The sequence below is a fragment of the Balaenoptera ricei genome, chromosome 1 (genome assembly GCF_028023285.1).
Source record: "Balaenoptera ricei isolate mBalRic1 chromosome 1, mBalRic1.hap2, whole genome shotgun sequence".
NCBI classification, from domain to species: Eukaryota; Metazoa; Chordata; class Mammalia; order Artiodactyla; family Balaenopteridae; genus Balaenoptera; species Balaenoptera ricei.
Window position 1 is genome coordinate 58,256,576 of NC_082639.1, and position 15,587 is coordinate 58,272,162.

Here is a 15,587-nt window from a genome sequence, read left to right on the forward strand (position 1 = left end):
TGGGAGTTCATTTAATTTTGAGAATAGTCATGTGTAGCAAGACTTATTATACCCATTGTACAGATGAGGAAACCAGAAGATCTTTCATTTCCAATTCTGCTACTTATTATTTGTGTGATAACAAATCCAGAATTATCTATATGATAATTGGTGTCTCTAGTCCTCAAATTCTGAATCTGTCAGTGGTTAAAATCAAGTGATAGAAAGTGTCAGAAAATATATTCAAATAATTGGACAGAAGTTAATCAATGTCTTTTCTTTTTTTTTTTTTACAATTTCATTTTACCCTTGGAGCACATCCTAAATTTCTGTATCATACAATATGAATTTAAACTAAAAAGAAATCTCACAAATAGTCAACCATTCAATCCTGAGCATAAACAACATTGGACAATGGGAAAACAAGGTAGCCAAAGGCTCGTTTCATCATTTTTATAAATGATTGCTGTGGTGCACATCTTCCTCCCATCAGAGTCTGACACTTGCCCTTTAGCTTTCATCACAGCAATCCCTAAATGGGGCTTGCTATTCCTGACCAGTGAAAAGAATCTTAACCTCTTCTCTCAGAGGAGAGATCTAGTCCTAGTCACGCTGCAGGCAGTTGACATTTGCCAAGCAAACATTAAAAGGCAAGGTCTCAGGTTTATTTTTTTTCAAGTTCTTAATTCACGAACTCTGAAGTCTTACTCTGTCTGTTAGCCACAGTCAGCTTCTTCTTTTTTTTTTAAATTTATTTTATTTATTTTTATTTTTGGCTGTGTTGGGTCTTCGTTGCTGCACACGGGCTTTCTCTAGTTGTGGTGAGCAGGGGCTGCTCTTCGTTGCGGTACGCGGGCTTCACGTTGCGGTGGCTTCTCTTGTTGTGGAGCACGGGCTCTAGGCGTGTGGGCTTCAGTAGTTGCAGCACTGGAGCTCAGTAGTTGTGACTTGCGAGCTCTAGAGCGCAGGCTCAGTAGTTGTGGTGCACAGGCTTAGTTGCTCTGTGGCATGTGGGATCTTCCCGGACCAGGGCTCAAACCCGTGTCCCCTGCCTTGGCAGGTGGATTCTTAACCACTGCGCCAACAGGGAAGCCCCACAGTCAGCTTCTAAGATTGTTTTGTGTTTGAAGTACTCAGAGACCTCCCTTACTTACCGATGAATATGTTACCAAAAACCTATTAGTAGAAATTTCTTCTTATTTTAATTTTCCCAGAGAGAAATGGTATTATTTGCATATCAAAGTTAGGTTAGTTAGATGGTCAGTTGCTTGAAAATCTTCTTCCAGGATGAATTTCAATGAACAAGGCATGGGTACATGTGTGCATGTGTGTGTGTGTGCTGAAACATTCAGAACATTCAGAAGCCGAAACTACAGTATTGTGCTCCTTCTATTTTTCTCCTAATTGTTGTTCTATAATAATTCAAAATCATCATAAGATAATTAACACTAATCAGCAGTATCACCCCAAATTAAAATGTTGATAAATGTATCTTCTGTATGGCAATGGACGTGTTAATTTAATGTGTTAAAAATGTCAATGTGATTTTTAAAGTATAAGTTCAGCATAGAGGTTAAAAGTTTTGCAGCCAGACTATCTGGGTTTGAGTCCTGGCTCTGTCACTTACTAAATTGTATGATCCAGGGCAAATTGCTTAACTTCTCTGTGCCTTGGTTTCCTAATCTGTAAAATGGGGGTAGTATCACCTACCTCACTGGATTACTGTGAAGACTAACTGAAAGAGAAAACGTTTTGAACAGTACCGAGCACATTTTAAATGCTTAATAATTTAGCTATCATTATTATTATTATTATATGTGATGGAGCTAAGATTTTAATAGGTTTTCAAGCTCTAAATCCCATATTTTCATTACACCATGACAACTATTACACCTGACCAAAGGATACACACACCCTGCTTAAGGAGACAAGACTTCCACAAATGAAATAAACAGAGGGCGCTGCATGATAATACACGAGCCAGTCCTTAACTGTGTGCCTCTTTTAGAGTCTAGCTACTCAGACTTCTAGTGGGTTGTATTCAGTTTTAATCCCTGTACTTAAAAAGAGTGCTGCCTGGATAACCCAGTGAACATCAGAGGAAAGTGAGTAAGCCATTAGGGGTCTGGAACTTTTAATGTGGAAACCACTTAGCCCATAGAAGAGAATTCTGGATTGGGGCAGTGGGGGGTGGTTGACGGCCGTTACTGGCTTCGACATGTATATAAGAAAGAGTATGTGTCCTTTGTTGTTTTGGAGAGCATAACGAAGGCCCCCTGCATAAAAATTATAAGAAGACAGATGTCAGCTCAATTTTCAGAAAGAACTTTCCTTATACTTGATGGTCTCTAATAGGACAGTTGATTGCCCCTCAAGGCAGTGTGTTCTCTGTCCCTAGAGTTGTTGCAGTAGAACCATTTTTCCTTTAGGGCTGTTATGCCCATCAAATCAGATGAAACAGTGGATAGAAAAGGCATTTACTGAACTCTAAACTGCTATATAATTGTAAACACTTATTATAAACTGTATTAGGATTTACCCCTTTGGGATAGTTTGAACTATATAGTCCCTACAGTTCTTTCCTTTTAGAAATTCTATATTCTACACACAATGCATAAAATAGATGACAAGAGAGAATGTTTTCCATACTTAGGAAGCTAAAATGTTTCCTAAGTATGACATATTCATTTGAAGAAAATGAATAATACTGGGTAAGATAACTATTAATTCAAGTTGTTCTCCCACTTGAAAACACTTGATCAACTATGAGTCTGTGTTGAGGTTATGTTCTGGAAATAAACACTTAAAACTTAACTCATACTTATCGTGAATTCAAAGTAACCCTCTCCAATAAGTAAGATGACTCATTGTCATCAGATCCTTACCAGTCTTTTCCCAGCATCTGGCTGGGGCCGAGTTGGGTGTTTTGGAGCAGACGACAGTAAAGTCCACCTCCTGGATTATAAGTTGGTGGGGTCTAGGCTAGAAACAGTCAGTCCTGTCTTGTCTTGCTGAAAACAGTTCTGACCTTATAGAGACACTCCTTTTACAAATATGTAGACATCACAGTGCCTAGAAAACCTTCCCTGATGCCTAGCTACTTGGGCCCCTCTTCCGTATGGTCCCATCATACTTCCTCTGTGATTACTCCTCATTGCTGATCATTTAATGTTTGCCTTCTCCCAGACTTAATAGGTGAATTTAGCTTTCTGCAGAAAAACCACCTAAGAGGTGGTTTATAAATGTGAAGACAGAGCCTTTGCCCAAGCGTGCCAGGTATATGTGTATGCATGGGGGTTTCAAGATATAAGCCTGGAAGTTGGGGCCAGACTGTAGAAAGAAATGAAAATGTTAAGAGTATGGGCTTCATCCACCAGCAGCAAAGGCTAAGGAATTTTTGAGGTAGGGAGCAGACAATGATTAGGGGGTGTTCATGTAAGAATTAGCCAGTAAAACAGGAGTTCTTAAGGTCAGAACTGGGGAACAAGCTTGCTAGGGCTCTGCTCTTCATAGAAAGGAAAATGTCAGCTAAGTTATGGAGCCACATTTTCCTCCCTCCTCCACGAAGGGTAGGCTGTTCATAAGAAGGAACCCACAGCTTCTGATGCAGCAGTTCCCCAAGGCCTCTGCCCTGAACTCACACTTTGCATGGCAAAATGCAATGAAACCATTTGCCTAATGAGCTCATCTGGAGCTCCCACATGGCACGGTGGTTGGTGGGTCCCTTCCAGAACTAGCGACAGAGCAGCCAGGAACCAGCCCCTCCCAAATGAAATGATTCTATATTCCGTGTTGCCCTTTGAGCTTCTGGGTCTGGAGGCTACCCACAAAGCATCTTTGGATTACAGGACTAAGCTGATTGCAGCCTTGCTCCATTTCACTTGGTTCATGAATACGAGTTGGAACTCACCCATGGCATGAGTTTTGATTTCCTCATGGTCCCTTCTGACGGTACTGGTTGCACGTCTGAGCTTCATGTACTACCTACTTGCTGGAATATTTAAGGGACAATGGATTTTTATATAAAACACACACTAGTAAATTATTTTGTGATGTAAAATTCTTCTTCCCAAAAAAGAAAATGTTAAACCCTGATCAATTGTCAGTGTAGGGGACCAGACCTACCTATGGCAGGGCATTGAACAATATGGGAGAGAGTCCTTACCCTGACCACATGAGACTGTTAGGTACAGTTAGGTACCTAACAGAAATAATCTTTTTCCTTTAAACTTTCATTGGGAGTTTAAAGATATGTCATGGGCAGTATCTATGAGAGGGGCCTTTTCTTTACAGGAAGTAGAAATCTGAGATTCATGGACATAGGGAGTTTGGGAAGGGAAGAGTGACTTGCCAATAAACTTCATGACTGACAGAAAACTGCCAAGTGTGGCACTGTAAAAGCTAGGAAGGAGTATTAACATTCCCAGGTATCTTCCTAATCTGCCAAGCTGTGAAGCAACTGAGATCTGAGTGGAACATGGCGCGAGGAGGGGGGGAATGGGGGGAACAAGGGGGTAGATTGCACTGAGCGCGCCTTGATTAGTCATGCCTGAATGTGTCATCCCATGCTGCCCTGTCAGAGCCTAATAAGCATCTAGGGAATTAGAAGAGCCGTTCAGGTGCTATGCCTGCAAAACACCACGCTTACTTTTCTGTAAACAGCAAATAATTTATTTGTAAAAGTCAAAGTTTTTCCTTGAAGGTGAGTTTTGTTTCAAAAGCTGTCTGTGTGGTTTTCTTTAAATCCTTGTTTCACCTGGAATAGCGTCTGTCTTTATGTCTTGCAGAAAACATAAAACCCTACATCTGTTATGAAATCCACGTGCATGCACTTTCAGGGGACCAGGGAGGATGCAACTCCATCCGGGGTAACTCTAAGCACAAAGGTGAGTCTTGGGACCTTTTGCCCAATTTTGCTGTAGTTTAGTGGTTTGGATTTGGAGGGTGACAAAAGCCTCCTGTGTTCTACTTCACAGCACCATTGAGTGGCCCCCACATTAATGCCATCTCAGAGGAAAAGGGGAGCATTTTAATTTCATGGAACAAAATTCCAGCCCAGGAGCAAATGGGCTGCATCCTCCATTACAGGATATATTGGAAGGAACGGGACTCCGATTCCCAGCCTCAGCTTTGTGGTATGTGTGAGAAACAAAGGCAGCAGGGTCTTTCTTGTTTAGATGTTGGGAAAACACAAGTGTGTGCAAGTGCTAGCACCATACCTGGCACTTAGTAGGTGCTCCATAAATATATGTGAAATTAATTGAATGAAGAAAAATAGACATCTAAACACACACACACACTCACACACACAAAGTTACTGAATATGTGTTACGTGCCAAGCAAATTGAAGAAATGAAGTTAATGGACGAGGCTCTCAAGGAGCTTACTCATATGGGGAGATAGCATTTCAAAAAGCAATAAGCGTACTTTGATACTATTATATAGACCCTTGAGGCTTGCAGGAAATGCATTTGGAGAATCTTCGAATCCCCACATTTGCAAATACCATCATAGCATATTATTTTCTCCTTAAATGGATAAAATACAATTTAAGTAACTCCTTATGACCCGTGATTATGCTGTAAGACTAAAGCAATTAAATTCTGGCTGGAGCATTATCTCAAATGATTTCATCACTCGTTCACCGAGCATTTCCAAGTCACTTGCCAGATTTAATGTTCTAATCTTTGATTTACTCAGTTTTGTTTTGTTTTTCCTGGCTTGAGCTTCCCTTTAGTATTTCATAGGCAGCTGGCTTTCTTTCAGGAGCATTTATCATAAATAAGCAACCATTTTATTCCTTCATGAGAACTGTTAGGTCCAAGAAGAATGTAACAAAGCCAGCCTGAGATGTAGGTGTCAGAGAGCTGCCTGCAGAGTGATTTTTACCTGGGAAACTTGAGGAATTGGTCCTCTCTCTTGACCTTAGATCTGCAGTACTGCTTTTCTAAAAGTTATGACTTTTAAAGCTAATTAATTTCTTATTATATAAATAATACTTGTATATAGTAAAAGCATTCAAATAGTTCAAAAAGATATAAAGTGGAAATTATCCCTTCCTCCATACTTAGGCTGTTAGCAGTTCTTCGTGTGTTCATCCAGAAAAAAACTTAATGCATACACTAGCATACATTTGGGATAACCATCTATATTCTGATCTGCACCTTACTTTTGCCTCTCAATAATACATACTGAGATCTTTCCACATCAATCCATGTGGACTTGTCTCTTTCTTTTTTTAAACAGCTTTATAGTATTCCACTATAAGATCTTACAATAATCAGCTTAATAATCTACCATTGTTAAATACAGCGGATCACTGAACAGAACTGCTCCCCACTGTCGGGGTAAGTCAGTTCTGAAATGCACCCCCAAAGGTGATGAATCAATTGATCTCATCATGAGCCATTTGGAATACTTCATATGAAATTTGCTGCCCCCCAATTTTTCATTTTGACAGAATTTAAACCAAGATGCTTATTTACAACAAGATCAGCATGGTTAGATGATTCTTAAATCTGCTCTTGTAGATGTTGAAGAAATTACCTACCTTTTTTGCACCAAATCTGATGAATCTAAAGTCTGTGTAAGGGTATTTTAAAATAAGTTTAAAGGGGAGAAGGTGCAGATTCAAAGCCCTGTTTTGTACCAGTTTAGATGGTTTCCCTTTTAGCACTTATAGATGAACAAAGACCTGTTCCCTATCTTCAGAGAGCTCACAGTGCACCCAGGGAGATGGAAAAGTACACAAAAGTGATATGTAAGTGCTGTAATCAAGGACTGACACCTACCTATTGCATTTGGCAACCAGAAATCATTGGCAAATCCACAAGTGCCATTTCTAGAGAATGGTAGAGGGCAGTAGGTTGAGGAGGAGGGAAAAAGAAAGCAGAGAGGCTCCACATCAGCAAAAGGAGGATGGAGTTCCGAGGCGTCTTCTGTCACGGCCCCTAACAGCACAAGCAGGGTGCAGTAGGAACACTTCGCCTGCCTGGGCAGGAGAGCAGGGTAGCCGTGGGGCGGGGCATCTGCATTCCCCAGGTGATTTGGGTACACAGCCACTCCTCTGGAAGTTTGTTGATACCGCCATGTGCACTGCTCTATGGGCACACACATTCTACTTATCACTTGGGTGTTTTTGCCAACATGAGGGCAGAAGCCATGGCAGTTAGCTCACCACTGTCTCCCCCTTACCTATAATACAGCCAAGCACCCAGTAGGTGCTTAATAAAAATAGTATTTTTTGAATAACAAATGGGTGAATACTGCCCTGGGCTTTGTCAAACCAATGCAGATGTTTAGATAAAAGCTGATTTCCAGGAGCCATGCAGCTGTTTTGCCTGGTACCACTTGACCTTCTTACTGGTGACCTTTCAGATGATTGGCAACCATCACATCTCCCTAAACTGGTGCCTTTGTCAGTTAACCACCTTAAACCTAAAGTTTCAGATCCAAGAACTGAATGGCCTCCTTTATCTCTGCCGGAGATCACAGCCCAGACAAGGCAGCAGAACCAGTATTTCCTGCATGACTTCTTTCTTCCTTTACTCAACTCAACCTATTTATCAACCAAACTGCTGACACCATCACCCTCCTCTTGGCTTCCTCCATAGTTTCTATTTTTATTCTTCAAATATACACATGTGCATGTATCTGTGTTTGCGTGTAAACTTTTTTGGCCCAGCAAATCATTCAAACTCCTTCCCTTGTGTTCCAACGGCTCATTCACTCCTGGAGTTAAGGATGCCCTAATACAGTTGGACTGTAATACGACTGACTCCCTGATGCTCGCCTATGCTTTGCTGCAGCAAGATGAGCAGAAAGTCTCTACCAAATTATTTTTTTAGTCCCCTGCCTTGGGAATAAGAGACATTTTAGTGTAATCATATAGCTGAAGTCTGTGCAAGCAAGTTCATCAGGTTAAAGTAGGCTTGGGAATTTTCCACATGGTACTTTTTCTCAAAAGGATGTAAAATATAGAAATTGCTCTGATAGTCACAGCTGTTAAATGATCTGCTCAGGCCTCAGGTCCTTTGGGTGGAGTGGATGCAATAATACAGGGTTCCATCTTGCTGGTCACACATAGTAAGTAGGGGTGAGTGAGTGTAAGGGGTCTGTTTTCCCTACTAGATGGTGAACTCTTTGAGGCAGATTCTGTGCCTTGGTGCCTTGTCCAGGGCAGACACTCAATAAATATGTGTGACTGTTGAAATAAATTCAGCAAACAGGGTCAAAATCTGACTTGCCCTGGGGTTTGTGAGACAGTAAATAATGTTGAGGCACAAAGTGCTGAGTTCTAGTTTCCACTTTGATCACCAGCACACACACAAGTCTGCTGAGCAAACCAGTAGGCTACACCTGTAGAAGTTCTTGCCTCAATTTTACAGCCCCCCTCAGTTTTTGAGAGGTCACACCCAGCAGATCCCTGGAGGAGGAGACTGCCTATTTACTAAAGGCTACCGATATTCATATCTCTTGGAGGAAAAAAACAGCATAAACACATTGCTCAAAAACCAAAATCTTACCTGCTGAGAACCTGCAGGGGTGTTAAAAGCATAAAGAACTGACAGTCTAGCCTTAAACTACCAAAATAAATCTAAGTACCATTGCTCTCATTTTTTAGATTTTATGTCAAATTGAAGCAGATCAGTGATCAAACCCACTAAGACCAGTACCCAGAACTTACCAAAAAATAAAAGAGGAAGTCAGAATTAATAAATGTTATTAAATGTCTATTTCATTAATTGCTAAACTTAGCTTTCTTAAAAATTCCATTGAAAACAATTTGTACATTTAATTTCCTCCCCAGGAGTTCTCAAATATACCTGATAAATGTCAGAAACATTATAGTCATAGGAAATAAAAGAAGTTACTACAGCTAAATAGTTTCAAAAGCAAAATAATAAAAATTCTTTGAAAAGATTTTACCACAGAAAAAAATGTAATTCTTCTGATAATGCTGTGAAGTGGTGCCTTCATAAATGACAGTGCCTAGGGCTTTCTAAAGTATTAAGTATTAATGAATTAGGACTACTTTAAAACAGCAATGTGCTTTTCTCTTTCAAATTAAATGAAGCATTAACAAATAAAAATGAGTAAGAGCCCACATTCAGATATTTCCTTTAATTTGTGCCTTAACCTTTATATTTATCTTACTTTCAGAAATTCCCTATAGGGTCTCCCCAGATTCACATCCCATAGACAGCCTGCGGCCCAGAGTGACATACATTCTATGGATGACAGCTCTGACAGCTGCTGGTGAAAGCCCCCAAGGAAATGAAAGAGAATTTTGTCTGCAAGGTAAGAACCACCCTTAGAGAGGGCAAGTCCACTGTGAATTCCTATATAGGAGTATACTCCCACTACTTGATATGGAGATTATCAGATTTTCTGTAATTCACTAATTACTTTCTTGCTGCTATACCTTTGCACTTGCTATTTCCTCTAACCAGAGTGCCCTACCATTACATTGTCTGCTTGGAGACAGTGTCTACTCGTTTTTCTAAACTCAGCAAAAATGTTGCCCCCTCCAGAAAGCCTTCCCAAATGCACATCCATATTTCCTTCATAATGCGCTATACTTGACCCCTATTCAAAACTCTGAATCCAATAGGCAGGGACTAGTATCTGTTTAATCTCTACATCAAGGTCTAGAACGGCACCCAGCACATAGTACTTGTTAAATAAATATCTGTTCAATGAATGATGAGAATAATCCCAAAAATAATACAGCTACTGCATATCAGATAGTTATGTGCCAGGCATTGTGTTAAGCTCTTTGAATACTGTATTAGTTTGCTGGGGCTCTTGTAACAAAGTACCACAAACTGAGTGGCTTAAACAACAGAAATTCATTTTCTCACAGTTCTGGAGGCTGGAAGTCTGAGATCAAGGTGTCAACATAGTTGGCTTCTTCCAAGGGCTGTGAGAGAATCTGTTCCACGCCTCTCACCTCGCGACTGGGGGCAATCTTTGGCATTCCTTGGTTTTGAGATCTCTACCTTCATCTCACTTAGAGTTTTCCTTGTGTGTTTCTCTTTGTTCAAAATTCCCCTTTTTACAAGGATACCAGTCATATCAGACTCGGGGCCACCCTACTCCAGCCTGACCTGTCTTAACTAATTACCTCTGCAATGACCCTATTTACAAATAAGGTCACTTTCTGAGGTACTGAAAGTTAGAACTTCAATATGTGAATTTTGGGGGTGGGAGGACACAATTCAACACATGTAACACATACGTTTACTTGTTTAATCCTGACCACAACCATGTAATGTGCATGCTTTACACGCCTGTACCTGGCCATACTACCAGGCACTCAATATGAAATGAATAAAAGAATGAGAGATTATGATGCCTTTTTACAGGTGCGAGGTACAAAAAGATTACCCAAGGTCTTAGAGGTGGCAAGTGGCAGAACTACAAATCAGACACAGATTTGAGTTTCTTCAGTTAAATTTGAGTATGTGAAGAAGTGACCCAGCTAACATGGGTTTCTCTCCACTGGCTAAATTATGCTGTTCTCTCTGGCAGCGCCCGTTTGCATCTGCTCTAAGCATAAAACAAGCCGTTCTTGCTTTGTGACATGGAGTATCAAGTTAATCATTCAGGACTTTGTTGTTCTATGCCAGATACTCCTCCACTGGGAAAAGTGACAAGCCCTCTTCTCAAGCACTCCCATGAAAGTTAACTTGTGAGCAATTAATTGGACTAAGGACTCAGCATCTTTCTACTCCAGACTTGTCCCATCTGCCCAGAAAGAAAGGCAGATGCTAAAAAAAATGTCAGATTGTGCCAATTGTGTGGGGTGGTAACAAGGTTTCCTGCATTAACTCCCCTGTTCAGCCCTGGGAAAAGCCCCTCTCACAGGGGCTAGCAGGTCTCTGGCTGCTAGTGGCCCCTGGTCACCCTCCCTCCCACCCTGTTCTTCACTCTATCAGAAGAATCTTTCTACAAGATCCCTGTTGCTGACATTCTACCTCCTGTTGCAACCCATCAGTGGTTCCCCACGGGCTTTCAAGCTAGAACTTAAACTGCTTTGTTACCAAGCCCTGCACGACCTGGGCCTGTTCATCCATCTAGCTTTGTCGTCTGCCGCACACTCATCATTCGTACTGGAAAGCAAGAGCAGACTATTTGTGGTTGCTGAAGCACTCGCTCTTTCCTCCTTCCGTGCTTGCTGTCTGTCTAGTCTGCACTTCCCTAACTTGTCCACTTAGCCAACTCCTAGCCATCCGACTCTAAACTTTTGACATCTTGCCTTTTGGGAAACCTTCCTGAGCTGCTCATGAAGCCATTTCCCATGCTGTTCTCTGTGACACTGCCTTGTACATGCTGTTTTTATATGTATCCTGTGGCATCATGGTTTACTGTTTACATGTTTACACATGTCTCCTGGACTATCTTCAGAGCCCATGTCCCATTCATCTGTGTATTACAGCACCTAACCTGGCCTGTTACATGGTTTACACTCAATAAATGTTGGATGAATTAATGAAAAATTCCAACACATAGTGAAATATTTACATGTTTATAGGAAGGAATCAGAACAATTTCAAAGACCCTAGGTAGACAGGGGGCTTATCCAATGGTTTGGTAAAATTAATAGCTACCATTTCTTGAGGCCTCCTCTGTTCAGATACATGGCTGTGCCCTTTAAATACACCATCTCTAATGTTCACAACAACCTGCAAGGTAGATGTCATCGTTCACCTTTTATAGATCAAGAATCTGAGGTCCACACATCAGTCAGCGGCAGCGTTAGGACTAGAATCCAGGGCTCCCAGTTCACAACCAGTGCTTTGTATACCACACTCCCTTTCTTTCTGCACCTGTTAGAGGAAGAAGTTCTTGTAGGGCTGGAGCTCCTTCCTTGGAACCATAGTATTGGCCCCTTTGGGCCCTTTCTTCCTTCCTGAATGGGCAAAAGAGAGTTGGCCTTGTTCCTGAGTCCAGCTACCCAGGAGCTGTGGGTAAAGCCCAGCGGGTTCACACAACAGTCAGTATTTAGAAATGTTCATTGACAATAACTCAGTCACAGGGTTTGCTAACTTTTTGTTTCAGGTAAAGCCAATTGGAGCACGTATGTGGCACCAAGCATTTGCATGGGTGTCATCATGGTGGGCCTTCTCTCAGTGCGTTGCTTCCGGCAAAAGTAAGTTTATTACACCTGCCAACTTTGGTAAATTTTTTTTTTTTTTTCATATAATAGCTGTTGCTGCTGTGGGTCAAACAAATGGATACTCTCCTACATTGCTGGTAGCACACTAAATATATTCACCTTTTTGGGGTGACAGTATATGTTTAATTTGTAAAAATATTAAACATTTCACCTAGCAATTCCCAACTAGATTTATTCTAAGTATATCATAGGTATATACAGATATTTAGTGGCAACTATGTTCACTGAAGTATCATTCATAGAAGGAAAACAATTTGAAGCAACCTAAATGCCTAGCGATATGGGATTGGTTAAATAAATCACAGTATATTTCATGCTATACAGCATACTATGCATTCATTAAAGATGTAGAAGAAAATTAAATGATATGAATATTTGCTATATTGCATTTTAAAAAGCAGGTTGCAAAACATGTACTTTCATTTTTTAAAAATAGTGCATACACACGTGCACACAGACACGCAAGATATATTAGTTAGCATTAAATTTGGTTGTATGTAACATAAAAATAATATGACAAGTGAGCTAAGTTTCTCACCCAGGTAAAGTAAGTAAACTCAGGTAACGGCTGGTGTAGGAGCTCCGCAGTCATCAGAGACCTAGGCTCCTTCTTTTTCTGCTTCACTATCCCGACACTGGCTTTCATCATCAAGTTCACCTGATGGTCCAACGGCTGCAGGAACTATGGCCATCATGCCTGCATTCTACAACTACAGGAAGAAGGGAGGTGCCCACACCCACCTTTTCAAGACACATGAAGAAGTCACACATGGCACTTTAGGTTACCTCTCATTGGCCAGAATTTGGTGAGGCAAGGGAGGCTTAAAACTGTGGCCCTTTAGCTGGGCTCATTGTTGTCCCAGTAAATCAGGGTCCCCTTTCTACGAAAGAGGGGAAAATGGGTATTGGATGGCAGTTAATACTCTCTGCTCCAAGGACATACACTAAAATATTAATGGTGGTTATAACAGCAGATAGAATCATAGCGCTTTTAGTTCTATTTAACTGTATTTCCTAAAATTTCTTTAAACATGTATTATTTGGTAAAGAGAATTTTTAAAATGAGTTAGTTATTCAATAGTTTTCTTCAGATGTTGTGTAATGTAGGCGAAAAGGTCAAAATAAAACTAGCTCAAAGTCATTCTACTAGTCATTGAACCTGTCTGAAAGGTTTTCCATTTATTGAAGCTCTCCCATATGTGATAGATACTTCAAAGCAGAGCTCTCTTTAGGTAAGACTTTGAAAAAGTTGAACTCAAAGAGTCAACTAGGATCACATGCATCCTCTTCAGGGAAATAGTATCAGTTAGGGTGGAGGCTTCTGCTGTTAAAGAAAAAAAAAGAGCCCCCAAATATAGTGGCTTTAATAAAATAGCTCATTTTTCTCCCGTATAATAGTTCTAAGGTATGTCATCCAGATTGGTTGGCAGCTCTGCTCCACACAGTCATTTAGGGATCCAATTGTCTTCCATTTTATTGGCCCACCATCCCTTGGGTACTTTCCTCATCTGCATGATCTATACTAGGTCACAGGTACCTCTGCTCACGTTTCTTTGGAAAAAACCTAGTCACATGGCCTCATCTCTTGTTTCAAAGGGTTGAACACGTCCCAGAAGCTTACGTTCCTTATTAAATAAAGTGTGTTAAAGCCAAGTCTTTAAAAATGCTTCATATTGGTCTTGAATTTTTTTTTAAAAAACAGTCAAAATAGTTAAGTCATATGCATATGAGAAACATTTTTAGGATTTTTTCTTCCACATCATAAATCATTTTAAAATATTTTCAAAAACCCAGAAATGTGGAAAGAAGAAATAAAAAGACCCTCCGATCACCAAATACAACTACTTTAGTAGTTTGGATATTTCCATATTGGTATTTTTTTCCTGGCATTTTTTTTTTTTACTTGGTTATGTCCAAGCTGTTTATACCACCTGTATCCCGTTTTACTCTGTTTTCATTACAAGCTCTTTATAAACATTCTAATTTACTAAATATAAATAGTAATCTCCCCAAGGGTATTGACCATATCCTCTTGTTTGCTGTTTTATCCCCAGCATGTGGCACTGTGCTGGTCATACAATAAGGATTCAATCAACGTTTGTTGAGTTAGTACTTGGCTGCTTGTTTAGTGATAGCTAAACATTACATCGAGCAAAAGTTCCATAGTTTATTTAGCAAACCCTAAGTGGTTGCACCACGAGTCTTTATCATCTATCCAAACTTCATAGAAAACTAGTCCAGACTTGGATGATGCACCATCTTTCTCCTGCAGTGTTTACATTTTACTCATTTGCATACCCTTACACTGAAGTCACTGCACTAAGAACCTGTGCTTCTTTGCCACCGTGTGCACACTTAACCAATGTCACTGTTTTCTTTACCTGCAGGGTGTTTGTTCTCCTTTTGGCCCTCAGACCTCAGTGGTGTAGCAAAGAAATTCCAGACCCAGCGAATAGCACTTGGGCCAAGAAATATCCCATTGTGGAGGTAAGGTATAAAGCCTTAGTGGTCAGTCGATGGGGTTCTGGTGATCAGTACATCTAAGTCTTTCGTTGTAGTTACAGGGAAACCTCAGTGTTTAGATCCTATGGATAAGCTGCTTATCACGAGTGCTAGGTTACCATCTGAGTCATCACTCCCATGCACAGGAATTTTCTGAAGCTTATGACCAAGACTAGAAGACCCGTAACTTTTCATTCCTCCTATGCCTTCTGTTCCTCTCCTCACCTCAGCTCACTTCAAAAGAAATTTAAAAAGCAAATATATTTGCCAAGCACTAGTCTGAGCATTGGCTCACCCAAATTGAAGAGCACTGAAGCTTTACTGTGATGTTACCCATCCTGTGTGAGCACGGAACAGATAAATAGAGCCCAGACTATTTTGGTCTTGGCAGGAAGCCAGTAAGTCATTCCATTGTGCAAGGAAAAGGTTTGAAGGCAGGAGGTTGCTCAGCCGGCAGATGAGAGTGCTGGGAGTAAAGGACACGCAGGGAGCTGCTGCCACACAGTCCTAGGAGGGGGGAGCAGCTCACAGCGGGCAGGAGGGTCTGTCTCTGACGGAGGGTCTTGAAGTTGAAGGCATCTGAACGTGGAGCAAGACTGTGCACTGAAGGGGAGCAAAGGGGAGGAGAGGGGTGCCCACATTCTTCCCATCACCCGGCGCCTCGGCAGCCCCGCACTCTCACATCGTATAGCCCTCCTCCTCCAAGATTCTTCTCTTCAGTCACCCATGCCCCATCCAGAAGCCAGTGGTACCAGCCGCCTCTCAAAAGAGCTGGTCCCAGCCCTGTCTGCCTCCGTAGGACGTTAAGTCACCGCAGTTTAATGCCTTTGAAATAAGGCCACCTCTGCCACTTACTATGTCAATGACCCTTGAGCGCTTGCCCGATGACATGAGCCTTAGTTTCATCCTCCGTAAAATAGGAATT

The 15,587-nt window shown here is 41.1% G+C and overlaps 1 protein-coding gene across 3 annotated transcripts in view; it reads left to right on the forward strand.

Annotated features, from left to right (window-relative positions):
- Positions 1-15,587, forward strand: part of IL12RB2 (interleukin 12 receptor subunit beta 2) — a 68,090-nt gene that overhangs the window by 48,350 nt on the left and 4,153 nt on the right. The window contains exons 10-14 of one of the 3 annotated variants that reach the window (XM_059924307.1): positions 4,767-4,865; positions 4,956-5,114; positions 9,142-9,279; positions 12,043-12,133; positions 14,548-14,647. In XM_059924307.1, the coding sequence (XP_059780290.1) occupies positions 4,767-4,865; positions 4,956-5,114; positions 9,142-9,279; positions 12,043-12,133; positions 14,548-14,647 (587 nt within the window). The remainder of the gene's footprint in view (positions 1-4,766; positions 4,866-4,955; positions 5,115-9,141; positions 9,280-12,042; positions 12,134-14,547; positions 14,648-15,587) is intronic. The other 2 variants (XM_059924308.1, XM_059924310.1) reach the window with 2 other exon arrangements.